This window comes from Gopherus flavomarginatus, chromosome 9, assembly GCF_025201925.1.
Source record: "Gopherus flavomarginatus isolate rGopFla2 chromosome 9, rGopFla2.mat.asm, whole genome shotgun sequence".
NCBI lineage: Eukaryota > Metazoa > Chordata > Testudines > Testudinidae > Gopherus > Gopherus flavomarginatus.
Genome location: NC_066625.1, coordinates 34,454,615 through 34,473,978, shown reverse-complemented (window position 1 = coordinate 34,473,978; position 19,364 = coordinate 34,454,615). Strand labels below are relative to the sequence as shown.

The window sequence follows — 19,364 nt, the reverse complement described above, 5'->3', positions numbered from 1 at the left end:
GTGAATGATTTGGGAGAGAAGAGGGCTTTTAAGCTGACTAGTGCTTGAGTTGTGGGGGGAGAAGGAGAGCTGGATCTCCCTATTTACGTCATGCCCTTCCTGAACGATGCAAGGTCTGAGGAGTAACCTGGGCACACCCACACAGAAGGCCTCTTTCGTAGGCCCCTGTCAGCAGCGGGTGTTTGACTGCTTATGCTTTGTCTGCAGGCCAAGTACCTGGCACAGATCATTGTGGTGGGGGTGCAGGTGGTGGGCAGGGCCTTCGCTCGGGCACTCCGGCAGGAATTTGCAGGTAAGCACCAGTCACCGTCACCAGCCTTGTCTCTTCCACCCAAGGGGGGTATCCATGGAAACCTCATGTTGTCCTTGAGGGTGACCCCTGGCCTTGGCTGTGGTTTAGAGTCTGTGTTCTGCATGTTAAAGGGCTGCTGGCAGGAGCGGGGCATCGGGTCTGTGCTGCTGAGGGAAGGCAGCCTGGACTGGCACCATTGCTTGTGGTAACTGCCCAGTAACATGTGTTAGTGTTAGCGTGTTACCTTCATGGACCTAGGCTAGTAACACGAGCTGCTGCCGGGCAGGGAGCGGGGATGGGGACCTGGGCTGGGATTTCCGTCTCTGGGGGCCCCAGATTTGCTGTCGGAGCTGGCCTCTGTAGCTTGGGGAGCAGTGCCCCCAAGTCTGGCCTGAAGTGTTTCCTGGGGGCACTGCTCGGTGGCTGACTGGGCCAGGCTTACTGTGGCCCCAGTGGGGACATTTCCGAGTGCTGTACAGAGAGCAGGGGGATCCTCTGGGAGGGTGGGCAGGATCATCCCCATTGCCCCACACAGCCTGTGACAGACTGGAATTGAACCCAGGCTCCTTGGCTCACGTGGCCACCCCCTGCCCTCTTTCCCCCTCCCCACCCCTTTCTTATGTCAATAAAGGTCCTGTGGCACTTCCCTTTGCATGTTCAATAGCCCCAGGCAAGTTCTCCTGTGAGCTCAGTGGCCAGGTGGGCCGGGGAGAGTGGGCTGTGACTGGAGGAGTGATCAGCTCAGGGTCTCTCTGAACAGCCAGCCGAGCAGCGGCCGATGCGCGGGGACGTGCCGGGCCCCAGTCTGCTGCAGCCACCAGCATCTCGGGGATCAGTCTGCAGGAGGCCCAGCAGATCCTCAACGTCTCCAAGCTCAGCCCGGAGGAAATTCAGAAGGTAAAGCTGTGGCTCGGAGCGGGACAGTCCAGCAGGCAGGCCTGCATGGCAGCAGGTTGCTGAGAGGCCAGCCCCTTTTCCCCAGCTGCTGCAGCCGGGTGTTCTCGCTCTGGCAGGAGATGGCTGGGTGGCGCTGTGTTTTGCTCCAGGGAGTAAGTGTGAGTGGCCAGTTGGGGCTGGGCACCTCTGATCTCAGTGCAGCAGCTTCCTTCAGCAGGCCTGCTACCCATGGTGCACTGAGGCATTTGCACCTTCCTCTCTGCCCTGTAATCAGGGCTTTCCAGTGCTGCGGGGGGAGAGAGGTTCTGGGCTGAAATGCTTGGACGCAACCCCCCATGACAGCCCCCCAGCGAATTATCATGCCCTTGCTGGCCAAGTATCAGTGAGCGAGGGTGGCTGCTCCCTCTTCTTCAGGATGTGGGCACTGCCATGGCTGTCCCCTGGAGGGACCTGTCACTATGGCTTAGAACAGCTAGCTAGCAGCGCGCTGAAGTGCAGAGCGACGGGCAGCCGGCAGAGACAGCTCACGGTTGGCTTGTTTCCTTTGGCAGAACTACGATCACTTGTTCAAGGTCAATGACAAGTCAGTGGGGGGATCATTTTACCTGCAGTCTAAGGTAAGCGGGGTATTGGATGGGTCTGGGCATCCGTCCTGCTCTGTGCCAGGCTATTGGGCTGGCTCACCGGTTGGGGAGTCAGCTGGCTCTCTTGGGAGCTGGCACTTGGGGCTGGAGGCCCTAAGCCTGTCATCGCTGTTTGTGGTGCTCTAATTACCCCTCTGAGCAGGGTGAACGTCCTGCTGGCAGTGCCCTCTGGGTGTCTCCATCCCCACACCTCGCCCACTCCCCACACCTCTCTGGGCCCCTTGTCACACAGGCTGGACCCTGGGTGTCTCTGATGGCAGCATGTCGGACCCTGAGAAAGGCCGAGTTACCTGGGGTCTGGCACAGTGTCCGTTTGCTCTCTGAGGCATGTGGATTGAGGGGGCAAACTGCCCTGGGCTGCAGCGTCTTTCTCAGGTCCCTCTGCTGCTGCATGGCGGGCTCTGGCCTGGAGCCACTATCAGCAGCCCCCACCATGCCAGGCACCAGTGTTCCCTCTAATTTTTTACGTCCAATGTGCAGAATGAATTTTGTTACGTGCACCAATATGGAGATGATGTGTGACACATCACCTTCATATTGGTGCACATAATAAAATTCATGTGGTGGGAGTAGGGCCGAGGGGTTCGGAATGTGTGAGGGGACTCACGGCTGGGGAAGAGGGTGGGGGTGAGAGCTCTGGCTGGGGGTGCAGGCTCTGGGGTGGGGCTGGGGATGAGGGGTTTGGGATGTGGGAGGGGCTTCAGGGCTGGGGCAGCAGGTTGGAGTGTGGGGGGGGGTGGGGCCAGGAATGAGGGGTTTGGGGTGCAGGCTGCCCTGGGGCTGCAGTGGGGAGAGATGACTCCCCCCGGCTCTCTCTCGCCGCAGCAGCTCGGTGCTGGGGGAAAGGCACCTCTCTCTGGCGGGGCTGGACCGGGCTGAGGGAAAGGCTTCTCCCCAGGCCAAGGAAGGTCCACACTGGGGCCGAGCTGAGGAAGAGGTTCCTCTCTCCCAGCCGAGGCAGATCTACACTGGGGCTGGGCCAGGGGTGGGGCTCCTCTCCCCCTGGCCGAGACAGGTCCGCACTGGGGCCAGTGGGGAGGGGTGCCTCTCCTCGCCTGAGCCCTTGCACAGGGCTTAATAGGCAGCTGTGCAGCTTAGAGGGAACTTAGCCAGTCTCACAGCTGGTTTCTGCTGCCTCCTCCTGGCTTCCCTGTGAAGTGCAGCCATGTCCCTTGGCTATCCTGGACCTGAGGCCCGGCCTGGATATGGCGGACTGGGCAGTAGGTGAGACTCATTGGAGACACTGTCCTGCAGGTGGTGAGAGCCAAGGAGCGGCTGGACGAAGAACTCCGAATCATGGCCCAGAGACAGAGTGAAAGAGAACAGGAGCAGAAGCCAGAGACGTAACTACCCCGCTATGCCCTCTTCTCAGCCCCTCTAAATTATAGCCAGTCAATAAATCCCCTCTCTGCAGCTTCCTCTGTGTGGTTTGGATTCAGGAGATTCCGTGGGAGAGATGGGGGGTCACGTCCTGGCCCATTGCTCTGCGGGCAGCTGTATCCACTACCAGATGGCCAGGGGCCTCCCCTAATGCACTAGGACAAGTGGGCAGTGAGGTAGATGGGGGAGGAGCATTCCTTCCTGGACCATTCATATCTGCCCTTCCACTCCCTGGCCAGGTCCATCAGCGCCCTCAGGTCAGTGTCTGCTGGGGAGGAAGACTCAGATGACATGGGCAGAGATCTGGTAGGATGTGGGGAAGCTGCCGTGTGAGGAGACCCGCTGCTGGGCCCCCGGGAATCAGTATGAGCCCACCCTAACTGTCAGGACCCCTGTATACCCAGCTCTCCCTGGGGGCGAGGGCAGCCTAAAGAGCCCAGCAATTTAGCGGGGCAAGGAGACTAACCAGGGTGCAGGGCTGCCGGTTTCACCTGGGGGCTGCAGTGATGCATTTTCTGCCCAGCCATTTGGAAAGCCCCAGCTGCCTGTCTTAGCCACTCCTGTCCAGCCACGGAGGCCAGGCTTTTGGGACCAGACTGAGCCCAGAGGGCTTAGGAACCAAATCTCACCAGGCACTATTTCTGAGGGGTTTGCCAAACTAGAGTGCAGCAAATGGCCCCTCTGTGGCTGCTTCCCAAGAGCAAGGGGAACGGCTGAGCCCAGGAGCTGTAACTGCCCTTCTGCTGGCCTGTCACCACCACAGGAAAACCACCGGCCTGGGCCCCTGTCAGACTGGGGAGGACAGCAGCCCACATGTCTTCTAGGGGCTCCCCCATAAACTCCAGGCTTCAGCTGCCCTGAGATGCTTGGAGTATTTCCTGGGGCACAGCGTTGTTCCACAAACCCCTCCAGTGAGGTGAGCTCTGGCAGCCGCTGATCACAACAGCTGTCAGACCCATGCTCCTGCCACTCCTGATCATCGTAACTACCAGGCCACCCAGGGGGCGGCAGGCAACATGTTCCCAAAGCAGCACAATCCTACAGCTCTCAGGGGGATGGTAGCCCCCACCCCATGGGGGGTTAGCTTTACCAAGTCCTGAGATCTGGCTGGGAACAGACCAGAGGGAATAACCCTGCCTGAGCCCAGCTGGCATAGTAGATTGTTTCCATTTCCTAAGGGCCATTGGTACCACAATGACACACACGCACAGCCTTTGTGGCACTGCCTTCTGTGCTGCTTGGCACAAGCCCTTCTCGGCCCCCTGGCCTTGCAGGACGGGCTCTGACATTCCCTCGCTCGCTCCTGATTGTCCCGGGCTGGCTGCACAGGGAGATGGACACTCCTGAGAACATTGAGGTTCATCCCAAATCCTTACATGAAGGTTTCTAACCATCAGAGGAGTGAAGTTTTGGAACAGCCTTCCAAGGGGAGCAATGGACGCAAAAGATATATCTGGCTTCGAGACTAAGCTTGATAAGTTTATGGAGGGGACGGTATGATGGCATAGCCTACTTTTGGCAATAAATTGATCTTTGACTATTAGCGGTAAATATGCCCAATGGCCTGTGATGCGACACTAGATAGGGTAGGATCTGAGTTACTACAGAGAATTCTTTCCTGGGTGCTGGCTGGTGAGTCTTGCCCACATGCTCAGGGTTTAGCTGATCGCCATATTTGGGGTCGGGAAGAAATTTTCCTCCAGGGCAGATTGGCAGAGGCCCTGGGGGGTTTTCGCCTTCCTCTGCAGCATGGGGCATGGGTCACTTGCTGGAGGATTCTCTGCACCTTGAAGTCTTTAAAACACAATTTGAGAACTCGGATCGCTCAGACATAGGTTAGGGGTTTGATACAGGAGGTGGGTGGGTGAGATTCTGTGGCTTGTGTTGTGCAGGAGTTCAGACTAGACGATCATATTGGTCTCTTCTGACCTTAAAGTCTATGACTCTAAGCCTGACCTCCTTGGGGCCCCTTCTGGCCCAGGGGGAGAGACCTCGGTACCAGAGGGCTCAGTGATTCCCAAACTGAGGGTTGCAGCATCCTGGCTCCCCCTCTCCATTTTGGTAGTACCTGCAGGCCTCATTGCGCTGGGCACTGGCCAGAGTTGGGAGGAGGTAGGAGCTTGTGGACCAGCTTAGGCACCAAGGGAGAAGGGAAATGGGTGGCCACTTGTCCAAGATCTCCCGGGAGCTCCGGGCTCAAACCCAGCTCTTCCCATCCCCACACCAGCGCTCTGCCCGCTGCCTCTCGTCGCCAGCAGCTCATGTGCAATCCTCCACCCGTTTTCAGCACAGGCAGTGCCCGTTGCTGAGATGTGCTCACAGAGGTGGTGTCCCTAGGCGGCGCTGAGCAGGGTGGAGCAATCACAGGCCGACACAGCCACGGCAACTTGTCAATTCACTTTATTGTTTTCTTACTAAACTTCCTCTCCTGTGGAGGCCAAGAGGGGCAGTCATGAGCGTCTCGCTCTGTTTCTTTAGTTAAACGCTATGCTAACAGCAATGGAGCCGAGAGGAGAAAGAACATACACTACCAGAGAAAGGCACTTAGAGATGGGTAAAATACCGAGCCTGGAATGTGCGACGACGACCGAAAAACAAAACGTACACCGGCCTGGCAGGCCTAGTCTATCACAAAGCACATGCTGTGCTACTGTTAACCCTTTGAGTGGCATGCTGCTTGCCTGGCCTGGGGTGAGAAGGCAGCCCCAGAGCTGGCAGGCATGGCGCTCGCCCGCAGCACCAGGTTCCCCCCAAGTGTTGGCTCTGGGGGGCTGGCTCCCTGCTAGCCAGGCTGCAGTGCTGTAACAGCCAGACCCTGAGGGCCCCTTCCTCCAGCAGCTGCAATGGAGCTTTTGAGGTGGAGGATGTGGCCAGTGAGGGGGGCTAGAGCCTGGCCGGGGGATCTCCTGGTTGGAGGGTGGCAGCAGAGCAGGGGTCCTGCTGAGGGCAGGGGAGAGGTACGCAGAACCCCCTTGTGTACCAGAAGGAGGAGAAAAAACAGCGAGACCCCTCCTGCAAGGGAGGGGTAGTCCAGGTGGGCCCCTTGGGGCAAGCACTGAGCAATCCCTCTGTGGGGGAGGGAGTGTCCGAGGGGCAAGCATGGGAAGGGGGAGAGGCCAGGAGACCTGAGCACAAGCAGTGGCTGCTTGGAGATGCCCTGTCCTCAGGAAGTGCCTGGGCCTGCTCCTGCAGGTGTGGGCACAGCCATGCCATGCCCAGGCCTAGCTGTGCCCAAGGAGCTTGGCTCTGGAGCAGCCACTCAAAGTGCTAAATCAGTCTAAAGAGTTTATGTAGCTTATACGTCCGTAGGCCAGCCTGGCTGGCCCTGGAGTGTCTAGGATAGCTTACGGTACATACTGCGCGGGGCCATCCAGCCAGCACCAGCTGAAGAGACGGGCTGAGCCCAAAGGCATCACCCACAACGGCTCAGTGCAGCTCTGCGGTGCCAGCCAGCCAACATGCCTGCCCTTTGGCCACAGCTGAACCTCCAGACCCACGTTGTGCAGGGGACAACCCTGCCCAGATCTGCTTCCTGTTGGGGGCAACCACACCAGGCCCTCGCCAGGCTGGGAGGAGCCCGCTGGGCCGCATGGCATGAGCCCAATCTGTGCATTGTTGTGGCTCTATTCCTTATGGGCAGGTGTTGCCTGGAGACTACAGCTCCCAGTAGGCACTGCTCAGAAGGGGGTAGAGTGCCTGCTGGGAGCTGTAGTCTCAGGCCACAGCCTTGGCCACCCCACATTTAATGCTGTAACTTAGGTTGGCTTGCTGCCCCCTCAGGGCACAGCCCCAGCAGCTTACCAACCGCTCCCCCCCCACCCGCCCTGCTGAGCGAGGGCTGTGATGCCCTGTGGCTGGGAGAGGCAGACATATCAGCCCCCAGTACTGTGGAGTAGCAGAGCCCTTCCCCAAGATTGCACCATGGGCAGTGAGAGTGGCCCTGTGCTGTGTGTGTAATTAGCTTTCTAACCAGCAGGGTGCTTGGGGGAGGGGAGCTCATGCTCCCCAGGAGCTGGCACCCATAACCATAGTGCTCTGATGGGCCAGGCTCTGCCTCCTGCTGCTCCTCCCCAGGACGGGGTGCCGCAGGGGCATCCAGCTGTCACCCACGGCTGCTTGGTCTCAGCCTGGCGCTGGGCCTGCTGCTCACCAGGCTGCCCACAGGGCTGGCTGGGGTGTCTCCAACCCACCCCCCTGGGGCAGGGATAGAGTGGGGCACAGCTAGGCCCATCGATGAAGCCAGAGAAGAACGTGGGGCAGCTGGCTGCACCCAGCCCATAGGCATTACTCTGTGTGGGGGACAGGGCTAATGGGGTCCCTCCTACCTGCATATGCTGTAGCCCCTGGCTGACAACAGGCCCAGGGGAGTTCTCAGGGCACCAGCCTGCCCAGGCCATGTGCCCACAGGCAGCCTGGCAGCCATGCCTCAGGGAGGTGGCATGTGCCAGGGCAGGGCTAACCAGGGCTCCGGGCAGTCAGGCTGGGGCTGGGACTGGGCTGGAGAAGGTTGCAGCTGCTGAGCCAGTCACTGGGAGATGAGCAATGGGTCTGTGGGGGGATCTGGCCAAAGGGTGGCAGCAAACCAGTTTGGGGAGCATCAACAGCAGGGCTTGCTGGGGGGAGGAACAGTGGGGTGGGGGCTCAGTCCCAGGCCTGATGGGGCTCACCTTGGCAGCTGGCCAGAATGGGGGCTTGGCAGGTGCAGCACCAGGTTGTGGGCAGTGGCCCAAGGGCTCCCTGCAGGGCAGGGCTGCAGCAATCTGCCCACTCAGGGTGTTAACTGAAGTACTGCCCCTGACATCCACCTCCCAGCTGGGCTGGCCAGGACACTAGCGCCAGAGTTCACAGCCAGGAAGGCGGGCGGGGGGCTCCCACCCTGTGGTGCCGGCCAGCCACACACACACTTGCATTACATGCTAAGGTACTACCAGAGCTGAAGGCGATCTTGCCCCCGCCCTCCCCCATCATTGGGGAAGGGGCACGGGAGCTGGTGAGCTGCATACTCAGCCAGTATGCATTGTCGGGGGGGGGGTCCGGGGGCAGGGCTCCCCATGTGACTAGGGGAGGGGTCAGTCTGTCTGTCTCAGTCCAGTCAACCCAGGGCTGAAGGGCGATGGGGCTGCAGTCCAGAAGTTCATCGTGGTCCTGTCTTGCCGGCATCTCTGCTGGGCAAGCCCAGCTGCGGGTGAGTACCTCTGCCTCCTCCACTGGGGCCCGGGCCCGGGGCCGGCTGGGTGCATTCGGGGCCCGGCTGATCTGCTCTGGAGGAGGGAGAGGGTCAGACTGGGCAGGGCGCCTGTTGGCTGGTGGGAGCTCCGTCAGCTGTGTGTGTGGGGGGGGTGACAACAGGAACACCGCTGCTTCGGTTGCTCCTGGTGGTCCCACATGGCTGGGCTGGCTGCTCCCAGGTCAGCGCCGCGTGGCAGGAAAATGCTGCTTGGCTCCAAGGGTGCTGGCTGTGCTGCAGGCTGGGCTGGCACAGGTACAGGGAGGTGGGTGATGGGAGAGGGCTAGTGGCAGGGGTTGGGGTGAGCAAGGTGCTAGAGCCCCCTCCTGTGGGAGCTCCTGGAAACGAGCCAGCGTCCCACAGTGTGCGAGAACTGGAGCTGGAGTGGAGGGAGCACCCCCCCCCAGCCCAACACCATGGCAGTGCCAATCCTAGGGTGGGGGGCTTACCCTGAGCCAGAGAGGAAGGTGCCCAGGGCTGCCCGCGTCATGGGGCTTGGTGGAGGGGGGGGGACGTGACTGTTTGTGGGTTCTGCTGGCACTGTCCTCCCTGCCAGGCCATGTGTGATGGCCAGAGGGCGTGGCCAGTGCCAAGGGGGCAGCTCTGCTGCAGGGGCCAGGGGCCACCACACCCAGGAACCGCAGGCTGGGGGGCGTCAATGGGCCCTTCCTCTGGGATCGCTCACACCCACCGAGCTACTGGACTTCACACAGCCAGCAGAGGGCGCTAGGACATGATCACCTGGTACTGACTGGGGGTGTGGGCATGGCGCTGGGTGTTGGGACCCCAGTGCAGGGGCTGCGTGGCTCAGGTCTCAGGCAGGGGGCGCCTGGTCAGCACCAGGGACAAGGGCCCGACCCAGGACCTGTCAGAGTAGGGGGTTGGGTGAGATAAATAAAATAGCGGCGCCTCCCACTGCCTTAGGCCTGGGGCAGGTAGCCCCCAAAGAGAGACAGGGTGATGGCACACCAGGCTGGCCCTAGGGCTCCAATCCAGCTCCACACTCCATTGCTCCCAGAGCCACAGCCTGGCTCTGGTCCCTCCGCAATCATCCCTTCTTCAGCGCCCGCTCTGCTGCCACAACTGACCCTGGTGCCTGCCAGAGCCATGAGCCCGCTCCTGCTGTGTCCTGCGCCAGCTTTGGCACCCTGGAGAGCCAGCAGGAGGCGCCTGGGTGCGGCTGACTCAGGGAGGGGGCAGTTAGCTATCTCAAGGGGTCCCACGAAGAGGCCTCTGGAGCAGCCTGTGCTGGGTCGGTGGTGCGGGCCAGCCGCGGGGCTGGGATGGGGATTATTGCTATTCTCAGAAGAGTCAAACTCATCTTTCGTGAAGGGTCCAAATGAGACCCAAGCGGCAGTCACAGGGGAAGGGGCGGGAGGTCCGGCTCCCCCTCAATCCTGCTGGCAGATTCACCCGTCAAGACTCGGGCCAAGGTGGTGCCTTGTCTTGCATCTGGGCTTCGTTCATTCAGTTCACCACAGCCGGCTTCAGCAAGACGGAGCCCGGGGGGATCACCACCCAGCCAGGCGGCAAGGCCTCAGAGCTGCCCATAGAGCTCACGCCGGTGGACAGGTCCAGCACTGTGCCAGGCAGCAGCGGCAGGCTCTCCGGAGCATGCCTGAGCCGGGCCCGCTCAGTCCTATCACACGAGTCTTTGCGGCTCTTGAGCCCCTGAGCTTTGCCCACTTTGGCCACCCTGGTGTCACCCATCTGGCACTTCTCCACGTCCGTCTTGCCAGCAAGCAGGGACACCACTGGCAGTCCCAGCCCGCTGGCCCCGAAGGGAGATGTCAGCAAGGGGCTCTTGGCCAAGTTGAGTGGCGCCCCATTGAGGGACAGCACGGGGCTGGGCAGCCCCGGCAGCGTGGCAGAGCCCATGGTGCCACAGGCCAGGGTGCTGAGGTCCAGTGGGCCCGGGGCCAGGGGGATGGGCAGAGAGGCGCCCAGGCCAGGCAGCGCGTGCCCGCCAAAGAGGGCGGCCGGGTTGGGGATGATGAGCTGCGCCCCGTTGACGTAAGGCACTTCCGCCGAGGCTACGGGGGTCTTGGGAGGCTGCTGGAGTTTGAGCAGCTCCTGCTGCTCGTGGGACACAAAGTGGCCATGGGCCTTGATGTGCTTGCGCAGTGAGCTGGGGTCCGTGTAGCGCTTGTGGCAGCCGGGCATCTTGCAGTAGTAGGGCTTATCCACATAGTGGGTGCGCGTGTGCTTGAAGCGGTCGCTAGAATTGGAGTAGCGCTTGCTGCAGCCCTCGTAGGGGCACATGTAGGGTTTCTCGCCTGCAGGGGGACACAACAGCCATGGGTTGCCACAGGCTTCTCCACCCAGCAGGCCATGGGGCCTCTGCCACCAGCCCATGGGCTGCCACACCCAGTGTGCCACAGGGCCTCCACCTCCAGTCACAGGCTGCTTGACCCGGCAGGTCATGGGGCCTCTGCCGTCAGGCCATGGGCTGCCTGACCCGGCGTGCCACAGCACTTCCGCTGCCAGGACATAGGCTGCCTGACCCAGCATGCTATGGGGCCTCTGCCACCGGGCCATGGGCTGCCTCACCCAGCGTGCCACGGGACCTCCGCCACTGAGCCATGGGCTGCCTGACCTGGCGTGCCACGGGACCTCCGCCACTGAGCCATGGGCTGCCTGACCCAGTGTGCCACAGGGCCTCTGCCGCCAGGCCATGGGCTGCCTGACCTGGTGTGCCATGGGACCTCCTCCGCTGGGCCCTGGGCTGCCTGACCCGGCCTGCCATGGCACTTCCACTGCCAGGCCATGAGTTGGCATAGGCTGCCTGACCCAGCGTGCCACAGCTCTTCTGCAGCTGGGCCATGGGCTGCCTGACCCGGCATGCCACAGAGCCTCTGCCACTGAGCCATGGGCTTCCTGACCCGGCGTGCCACAGGGCCTCTGCTGCTGGGCCATGGGCTGCCTGACCCGGCGTGCCACAGGGCCTCTGCCACGGGCCATGGGCTGCCTGACCTGGCGTGCCACGGCACTTCTGCTGCCAGGCCATGGGCTGCCTGACCCGGCGTGCCATAGGGCCTCTGCCACCAGGCCATGGGCTGCTTGACCTGGCATGCCACAGAGCCTCTGCCGCTGGGCCATTGGCTACCTGACCCAGCATGCCACGAGGCCTCCGCTACCAGGCCATGGGCTGGCACGGGCTGCCTGACCCAGCGTGCCACAGCGCTTCTGCAGCTGGGTCATGGGCTGCTTGACCCGGTGGGCCACAGGACCTCTGCCACCAGGCCACAGGCTGCCTGACCCAGCATGCCACAGGGCCATGCTGCTGGGCCATGGGCTGCCCTGACACTGACCTGTGTGCAAGGGGGTGACACCCAAGCTTCCCGTCCGTGACACTGACCTGTGTGCGAGCGGTTGTGGATTTTAAGGTTTTCCAGCCTGGAGAAGCTCTTGTTGCAGGTTGGGCAGCGATGAGGCTTCTCATTGGTGTGGGTGCGAATGTGGATCAGCATCTTGTACCTGCCTCAGGGAAAAGGGAACCCAGCTGGGGTGAGCCGGCCCGGCAGGGCACCACGACGAGAGGGGGGCCTGGCTGGGATGAGCCAGCCCGGCAAGGCACCGCAGCGAGAGGGGGGCCCGGCTGGGGTGAGCCGGGCTGGCAAGGCACCGTGGCGAGAGGGGGGCCCGGCTGGAGTGAGCCGGCCCGGCAAGGCACCATGGCGAGAGGGGGGCCTGGCTGGGGTGAGCCAGCACGGCAAGGCACCATGGCGAGGGGGGCGCCCTACTGGGGTGAGCCGGCCCAGCAAGGCACCGTGGCGAGAGGGGGGCCCGGCTGGGGTGAGCCGGCCCAGCAGGGCACCATGGCAAGGGGGGCGCCCGACTGGGGTGAGCCGGCCTGGCAGGGCACCGTGGCGAGGGGGGCGCCCGACTGGGGTGAGCCGGCCCGGCAAGGCACCGCGGCAAGAGAGGGGCCCAGCTGGGGTGAGCCGGCCCAGCAGGGTGCTGTGGGGCTGCAGCTGCCATGGGAATCCAGGGAGCTGATGGAACAGCTGTTCCCCTCCCCCATCACAGGACACACAAATTGCCACAGCCGCCCCCAGAGGGGCCAGGAATGGTTCCCAGCTCAGACAGGACACAGACTTGTCCAATATCATACCCAGGAATCAGGGCAGAGCCCAGATCTGCTCCTGCCCCCCACTGAATCCCTGTCCTGCCCCATAACCACTCCACCCAGACCCCCTCATCCATGCCCCATAACCCCGTAACTGCCCCAGACCAAACCCCCCCAATCTCTGCCTTTTAGCCACCCAGCCCTGATCTTCCCACCCCATAACAACACAGCACGGATCGCCGTCCCATCCCATAACCACCTAGCCCCAATCTCCTCGTCCCTGTCCCGTAACCACCCAGCCCTGATCCCCTCATCCTTGCCCCTTAATCGCCCAGCCCCGATTCCCCGCCCCATCCTTGCCCCATAACCAGCCAGCGTGTCACTAATAGTTGCTGGTGTAACTGACACACGTGGTTCCCTGGGAAGCCACAATCTGGCTGAATCTCTTTCCTCTTCCCTCCCATCGGTCTTAGGGTCCCGAGCCGCATCTCCCTCCCTCCCTGCAGCTCACTGTTCCAGCCTCAGCACTCCCAGCCCCCACCTGGCATTGAAGCCCCGGCCATGGCGCGCGCAGCCCTCCCAGTGGCAGCAATAACCCGCGTCCTTCTCCGGTTTGACGTGGAAGTCGTTGACGTGATCCACCAGGTCTTGGAGCAGGTCGAAGAGCTGGTTACACTGCAGGGGTGGAGGGGGGGAGGCAGGGTTGGGTCAGACAGTGGCAGCAGGGGGAGCCCCACTGCGTCTGGTTGGGGGGGATCACGGGGGGCCCGGCTGGGGGAGGGGCTGCTACAGGGGACCGGCTGGGGGCGGGGTGGGTGTTTTGATGCACAGCAGGAGGGATCAAGTGGGAAGTGGCTTGGGCCCCCCGAGGACTGGCCAGGATGTACCCACCCTGCCCCATCACTCCCTAGCCCAGACCCGCCACGGCTGTGCCTGGCCCCAGAGGCTGCGGGTGCCGGGCTGGGAAGGGTGACTGGGAGAGGGGGCCCATAGAGATCCACCAATGGTCAGGAGGGGCAGTGTCCCAAAGACCTGTCCCACGGCACATGCCACACAGCCTCCTTTGCCCCAGCCCTCTCCACCCCATGGCACGCCCCTCGCAGCCCCTTCTGCCCCAGCCCCCTCCACCCCATGGCACGCCCCTCGCAGCCCCCTCTGCCCCAGCCCCTTGCAGCCCCATGGCACGCCCTCGCAGCCCCTTCTGCCCCACCCCCCTCTGATGCTTGTAGCCCCACGGCATGCCCCTCCCAGCACCCTCTGCCCCACCCCCCCACCCAATGGCACACCCCTCGCAGCCCCCCTAACCCCATCCCCCCTGCCCCGCAGCATCCCCCCTCGCATCCTCCTGTCCCAAAGCACACCCCTCACGGCACGCCCCTCGCTGCCCCCATCCGCCCCTCAGCCCCGCGGCACGCCCCTCGCTGCCCCCGTCCGCCCCTCAGCCCCGCGGCACGCCCCTCGCTGCCCCCGTCCGCCCCTCAGCCCCGCGGCAAGCCCCTCGCTGCCCCCGTCCGCCCCTCAGCCCCGCGGCACGCCCCTCGCTGCCCCCGTCCGCCCCTCAGCCCCGCGGCACGCCCCTCGCTGCCCCCGTCCGCCCCTCAGCCCCGCGGCACGCCCCTCGCTGCCCCCGTCCGCCCCTCAGCCCCGCGGCACGCCCCTCGCTGCCCCCGTCCGCCCCTCAGCCCCGCGGCACGCCCCTCGCTGCCCCCGTCCGCCCCTCAGCCCCGCGGCAAGCCCCTCGCTGCCCCCGTCCGCCCCTCAGCCCCGCGGCACGCCCCTCGCTGCCCCCGTCCGCCCCTCAGCCCCGCGGCACGCCCCTCGCTGCCCCCGTCCGCCCCTCAGCCCCGCGGCACGCCCCTCGCTGCCCCCCTCTAGGACGCAGATGTCAGGGGATTTACCCTACACAGGACTGAGGCCATGGGCTCAACCCCCCGCCCAGCCCCCCGGGGCCTGGCTGCCCTCCTCACCTTGGCCCAGCGACACACCAGCTGCTGCGGCAGGGGCAGCTCTGGGGAGAGGCGCTTCTCCTTGGCGGGGGTGAGGAAGGCCGAGGCCGGCAGGTGCAGGGCACCACCTGAGCCCAGGGGCAGGAAGAACTGGAAGGAGCTCGGGAGGCCGTCGATGTAGCGCAGGGATGGGAAATCCTGTGGGGGGAGAACAAAGGTGCTGGGTCAGAGACACCGGCTGGAGCAGGGAGTTCGGGGGTGGGTCAGAGACACCGGCTGGAGCAGGGAGTTCGGGGACGGGGCCTGTGGTGGGTCAGAGACACCGGCTGGAGCAGGGAGTTCGGGGACGGGGCCTGTGGTGGGTCAGAGACACCGGCTGGAGCAGGGAGTTCGGGGACGGGGCCTGTGGTGGGTCAGAGACACCGGCTGGAGCAGGGAGTTCGGGGACGGGGCCTGTGGTGGGTCAGAGACACCGGCTGGAGCAGGGAGTTCGGGGACGGGGCCTGTGGTGGGTCAGAGATACCGGCTGGAGCAGGGAGCTTGGGGGGTGGGTCAGAGACACCAGCTGGGGCAGGGGACTGGGGGGGCAGAAGTGCCCCACCCTGGGGATTAGGATGGATGTTGCACAGCTGGATCCCAAAGCTCTGCAGTGCAATGAGCCTCCCTCTTGCACCCAACCCCACCGCCCCAGCTGGGGCCAGCTCCCCCAAGCTGTGCCACACCACAACCTGCACACCCCGTGTGGGCCCAGTGCCCATCCCCAGGCAGGCACAGGCTGGGTGAGCCACTCTTCCCCCCAACCCCCCTGCCGCAGCCCATCCCACTCCCTTCCCCACCACCCCAGCCCATCCCTCTCCCTCTCCCTCCCATCCCAGCCCTCTCCCTCTCCTCCCTCGACCCCAGCCCATTCCTCTCCCCCTCCCTCCCCACCCCAGCCCATCACTCTCCCTCTCCTCCCCCACCCCAGCCCATCCCTCTCCCTCTCCTCCCCCACCTCAGCCCTCCCTCTCCCCCACCCTCCCTGCCTTAGCCCATCCCACTCCCTTCCTCCCGCCCCAACCCACCCCTCTTCCCCCTTACCCCACACCAGCCCACCCCTCTCCTTCTCCCTTCCCTGGCGGCCCGGCTCAGCCCAGCCCAGCCCAGCGGGGCCCAGGGCCTTAGATGTGGGGCTGCCGTGGGCAGAGGAGCAGCCAGCTGGAAAAGGTTCTTCCTGCTGAGCCCCCAGCCCCCTTTCCAGCAGCTCCTCTGTCTGCCCCAGCCCCTGCCCTGCCGTAGCCCATCACTTACATGGGGGGTGGGGGCCATGGGCAGGTCCCCGCTGCCCTGCCGCTCAGGGGACAGCGAGGTGCTGCCACCAGGGGAGTCCGGGCCGGACGGGGGCGACAGGCTGAGGTCCAGCAGGGGCGTCGAGGAGAAGCGAGCGTCCCGTTTGTCGTGGTACTTGGAGGGCAGCAGGGGGCCTGGGGGGCACAAAGCCAGCGGGTGAGCAGCGATTCCCACCCCTAGCACTTTTCCCCACCACTGCAATGCAGCCACCTCTGTGGCAGGGCGCAGCAGCAATCCCCCTCTTCCTCACTCCCTGTGCTCAGCTCCACAGCTCATGGCCTGCCCCAAGGGATCCCAGCACGACCTGGGGGACCCCAGTCGTGTGGGCCCAGCCCCAGGGGCAGGTGGCCAGCAGGGGGCAGAGTGTGCCCCAAGGCTCTCTCACCACCGGACCCACCCTGAGAAGACTGCACACAAGTGGCGCCCAGGGCTGGCTCCAGACACCAGCAAAGGAAGCAGGTGCCTGGGATGGCCAATGGAAAGGCACGGCACGTCCAGGCCTTTGGCGGCAGGTCCCTCAGTCCCTCTCGGAGGGAAGAACCCACTGCCGAATTGCCGCCAAAAAATGAAGCAGCGCGGTAGAGCTGCTGCCGAAGTGCAGCCGATCGCGGCTTTTCCCATATATTTATTTATTTATTGGCTTCGCTGATTGGGGCTGCAAAAAAGCTGGAGCCGGCCCTGGTGGCACCCCCTGGTGTCCGTACCAGAGGGTGCAGGAAGGCGGTCCCCCCGGGTGGTGCCCTAGAGGCCCCTTCCCCTCTCACCGGCCAGCGGGGAGCCAGGCGAGCCGGGGCCCATCGCCGTGGCACCATCATCCTGGCTCCTGAGCTCGCGGTGCAAGGCCCGGTGCTTGGTGCTGCCCAGCGTCCGCTTCTCCCGCGCCGCCCGCAGCTTGGAGATGCTGATCTTGAGGTCGAGGGGCTCGTCCAGGGAGTGCATGGTGCCCGGTGTGGCCACCAGCAGCGTCCTCCAGCAGGGAGCAGATGGCGTCCTCTGGGGCCTGCTCCCCCTGCAGCCTGGGGGCAGAGGCAGGGTGCCCTGGCAACCTGCATGGGAGCAGAGAGACAGGGAGGTGAATTGGGTTGTGCCACCCTCTAGGACCCACACATGGCCACTCACGCACCCCCACCCTGCACGCAGCCGGTCCCAGCAGCCACAGGATCGGGACCAGGAGCTCCAAAACCTGCCACCAGGTGCCTCCCCCACCTGCTGCCAGAAGCCCCCCCCCCAAACCTGCCATCAGGAGCCCACCACAGCTTAAAGTGGTTTCCATCATACACGGGGTTTACAGTTTGGTTCAATGGCTCTCAGCACCCCCACTGTACAAATTGTTCCAGCATCCCTGCCCCAACCTGCTGCCAAGAGCCACAAATCCCGCCACCAGGATCCCCCTCCAACCTGCCATCAGGTCTGCTCTTAACAGGGGGCTGGGAAATGCAAGGACAGATCCTGGAGAAGGAACAGATCTGTGTACAAAAGGACACTGTGGGCAGGGCTCCCCCCCACACACACACACACCCAGCTCTGCTGGTGCCTCTCACTCTTGACCTGTAGCCCCCTGCTGGCTGAATCCTGGGGCCCCCTGAACCCCATTTTTGCCAGACCTCCAGAGCTGAAAGGCAGATGCAGTAGGTGCCACGATACTGCCCCTGCCACCCATCCCATCCAGCTCCGTCCCCTGCACAGTGCCCAGTGCCACCCCCAGAAGCACCCCCGAGGGCAGATCCTGGCAGCCTCTCACTACCCTGGCTGCGCTGGAGAGTCCCAGCTCCTGCTCCTCCCCTGGCCTGGCTCAGAACTCAGCCCCACATTTTCCATGGAGCTCCATGCCCGCTCCCACGGAGCCAGCTGGGGGGCGGGTCCTAGGATCAGTGAGGAGCCATCAGGCAGGGGCTGGGTTCAGTGACCACCTGCCTCGCCCAGCCTGCCAGGCGGGGAGGGGCAGATGGGGCCAGAGGCAGCCAGCAGAACTGGCTGAGCTGGTCCAGAGCCGGGCTGCAGCCCCCCCCAGCACAGTGACCCGTCTGGAATTACAAGCAGCTGTTTCCCCTCTGCCTGCAGCAGCCACAACTCAGGGGGCAGCGCCAGGAGCCGCAGGGCTCTGCAGGGTGGGGCCCAGGCCAGGGTGGGGCCCAGCACATGCTGGCCCTTCTGCTTTACACGCTTACTCAGGCCTATGCGGCGCTCACAGACGCCAGGGCAAAGCCAGGCCCAGTGTGGAGGGGCTCTGGGCAAGCATCCAACCCCGCTCTGCTGGTGCCCCTCACTCCCAACCCACAGCCCCCTGGGGTTTTCAGGTGCTTTGAGATCCTCAGCGGGGTCATGCTGGGGCAGGCAAAGCTCTGACAGCTGGGGAGGGAGCCTGCCCTGGGCCTTGCTGCTCCTGCCATCCACGGGGAGATTATGACACATCATGGAGCTTGCAAACCGGGAGCTCAGCCTGCTCTGGGGGGACAAACTCCCTCAGCCTAGGGCTCTGGGCAGGGAAGGCCAGGGAGTTTGAACCAGGTCTGTGCCAGCCATGTGGGGAGCCCAGAGCAGGGGGCTGCAGGCGCCTCCCCATCACCAGCAGCCCGAAGCTGCTGGAGCCAGATGGGGATTCAGCTTGGCAGGTTTGGGGGGCAGCAGGGGGACAGAGAGCGTGTGGGGGGGGGGAGAACAGGGGTGGGGGGCAGCAGGGGGCCAGGCAGTGTGGGAGGCAGCCTGGGGCCAGAGGAGCTGCACAGGAGTAGGTAGTGGGGGGGCAGTATGGGGCTGAGGAGTGTGGGGGAACCGCACAGGACTGGGGAGTGAGGGGCAGAATGGGGCTGAGGGGTGTGCGGGGGGCAGCACGGGGCCAGATGCACTGCTAGGTTGAAGGGTTGGGGGTGGTTAGGGAAGGGGGATGGGCAGACCCAGACCAGGGGGGCACTGTCCCCAGCATTAGGCTCCCATACATGAGAGGTGCCCACTTCACAGCCAGTCTCACTCTGCCCCTTGCCTGCCAGCCCAGAGCCACTCAGCTCAGGCCAGGCTGGCCCTGCTGGGCACCATGAGGTTTGCGCCGAGCCTCGGCACCCCAGGGCCTGGCTGGGGTCCGGCAGCCAGTGCCCGAGGGCCCTCCGCCCCTTCCTACTTGGCAGCTTTGGATCAGCCCAGAGCCCAGCCAGCAGACTGTGCCCCTTCCCCGCCCCCAATCCTTGACAGCCCCCAAAGGGCTGCTGGGCGCTCCCTGCTCCTGGCTGGGAGCAGCCCCGCTGGGGTGGGCAGGGAGGGGCACCCAACCCACCCCCGTCCAGCTGGCCTGAGGCCCCCTGTCTGGCTGCACCGGGCACAGGGAAGGGGGAGGAAGGAAGTAAATATTTATCTTCGGCAGTTCAGAGCCTGGGAAGGCTCCAGCTGCATTCACGGCCTCCCTCCTTGGACTGCCCTGCCCTGCCCAGGGCCTCTCCCTGGGGCAGGGGAGGGGACCTGGCAGGCTGCCAGCCGTCTGCTAGCTGGTTCCTTGTGAGCCCGGCCAGGCGGGCCCTGCACTGCCATCCCGGGCTCCTCCGTGGACGCCAGGCCTGGCTCATTTCCTGCCTGCTTCTGCCGTGGCATC

The 19,364-nt window shown here is 64.1% G+C and overlaps 2 protein-coding genes across 2 annotated transcripts in view; one reads left to right on the top strand and one right to left on the bottom strand.

The window, feature by feature from the left end:
* Positions 1-171: 171 nt before the first annotated feature.
* On the top strand, positions 172-3,246 carry PAM16 (presequence translocase associated motor 16). The gene is made up of 4 exons (XM_050968516.1): positions 172-292; positions 1,053-1,189; positions 1,741-1,806; positions 3,088-3,246. The coding sequence occupies exons 1-4, from the start codon at positions 193-195 to the stop codon at positions 3,178-3,180; spliced, it is 396 nt and encodes a 131-aa protein (XP_050824473.1). The 5' UTR covers positions 172-192; the 3' UTR covers positions 3,181-3,246.
* Positions 3,247-8,252: 5,006 nt separating this feature from the next.
* GLIS2 (GLIS family zinc finger 2) overlaps positions 8,253-19,364 on the bottom strand; it is a 33,797-nt gene continuing 22,685 nt past the window's right edge. Inside the window, exons 2-7 of the mRNA XM_050968293.1 lie at positions 16,549-16,830; positions 15,746-15,918; positions 14,477-14,653; positions 13,051-13,184; positions 11,799-11,917; positions 8,253-10,716 (exon numbers count right to left, since the gene is read on the bottom strand). Of these exons, the coding sequence (XP_050824250.1) occupies positions 9,908-10,716; positions 11,799-11,917; positions 13,051-13,184; positions 14,477-14,653; positions 15,746-15,918; positions 16,549-16,723 (1,587 nt within the window). The 5' untranslated portion in view covers positions 16,724-16,830 and the 3' untranslated portion in view covers positions 8,253-9,907. The remainder of the gene's footprint in view (positions 10,717-11,798; positions 11,918-13,050; positions 13,185-14,476; positions 14,654-15,745; positions 15,919-16,548; positions 16,831-19,364) is intronic.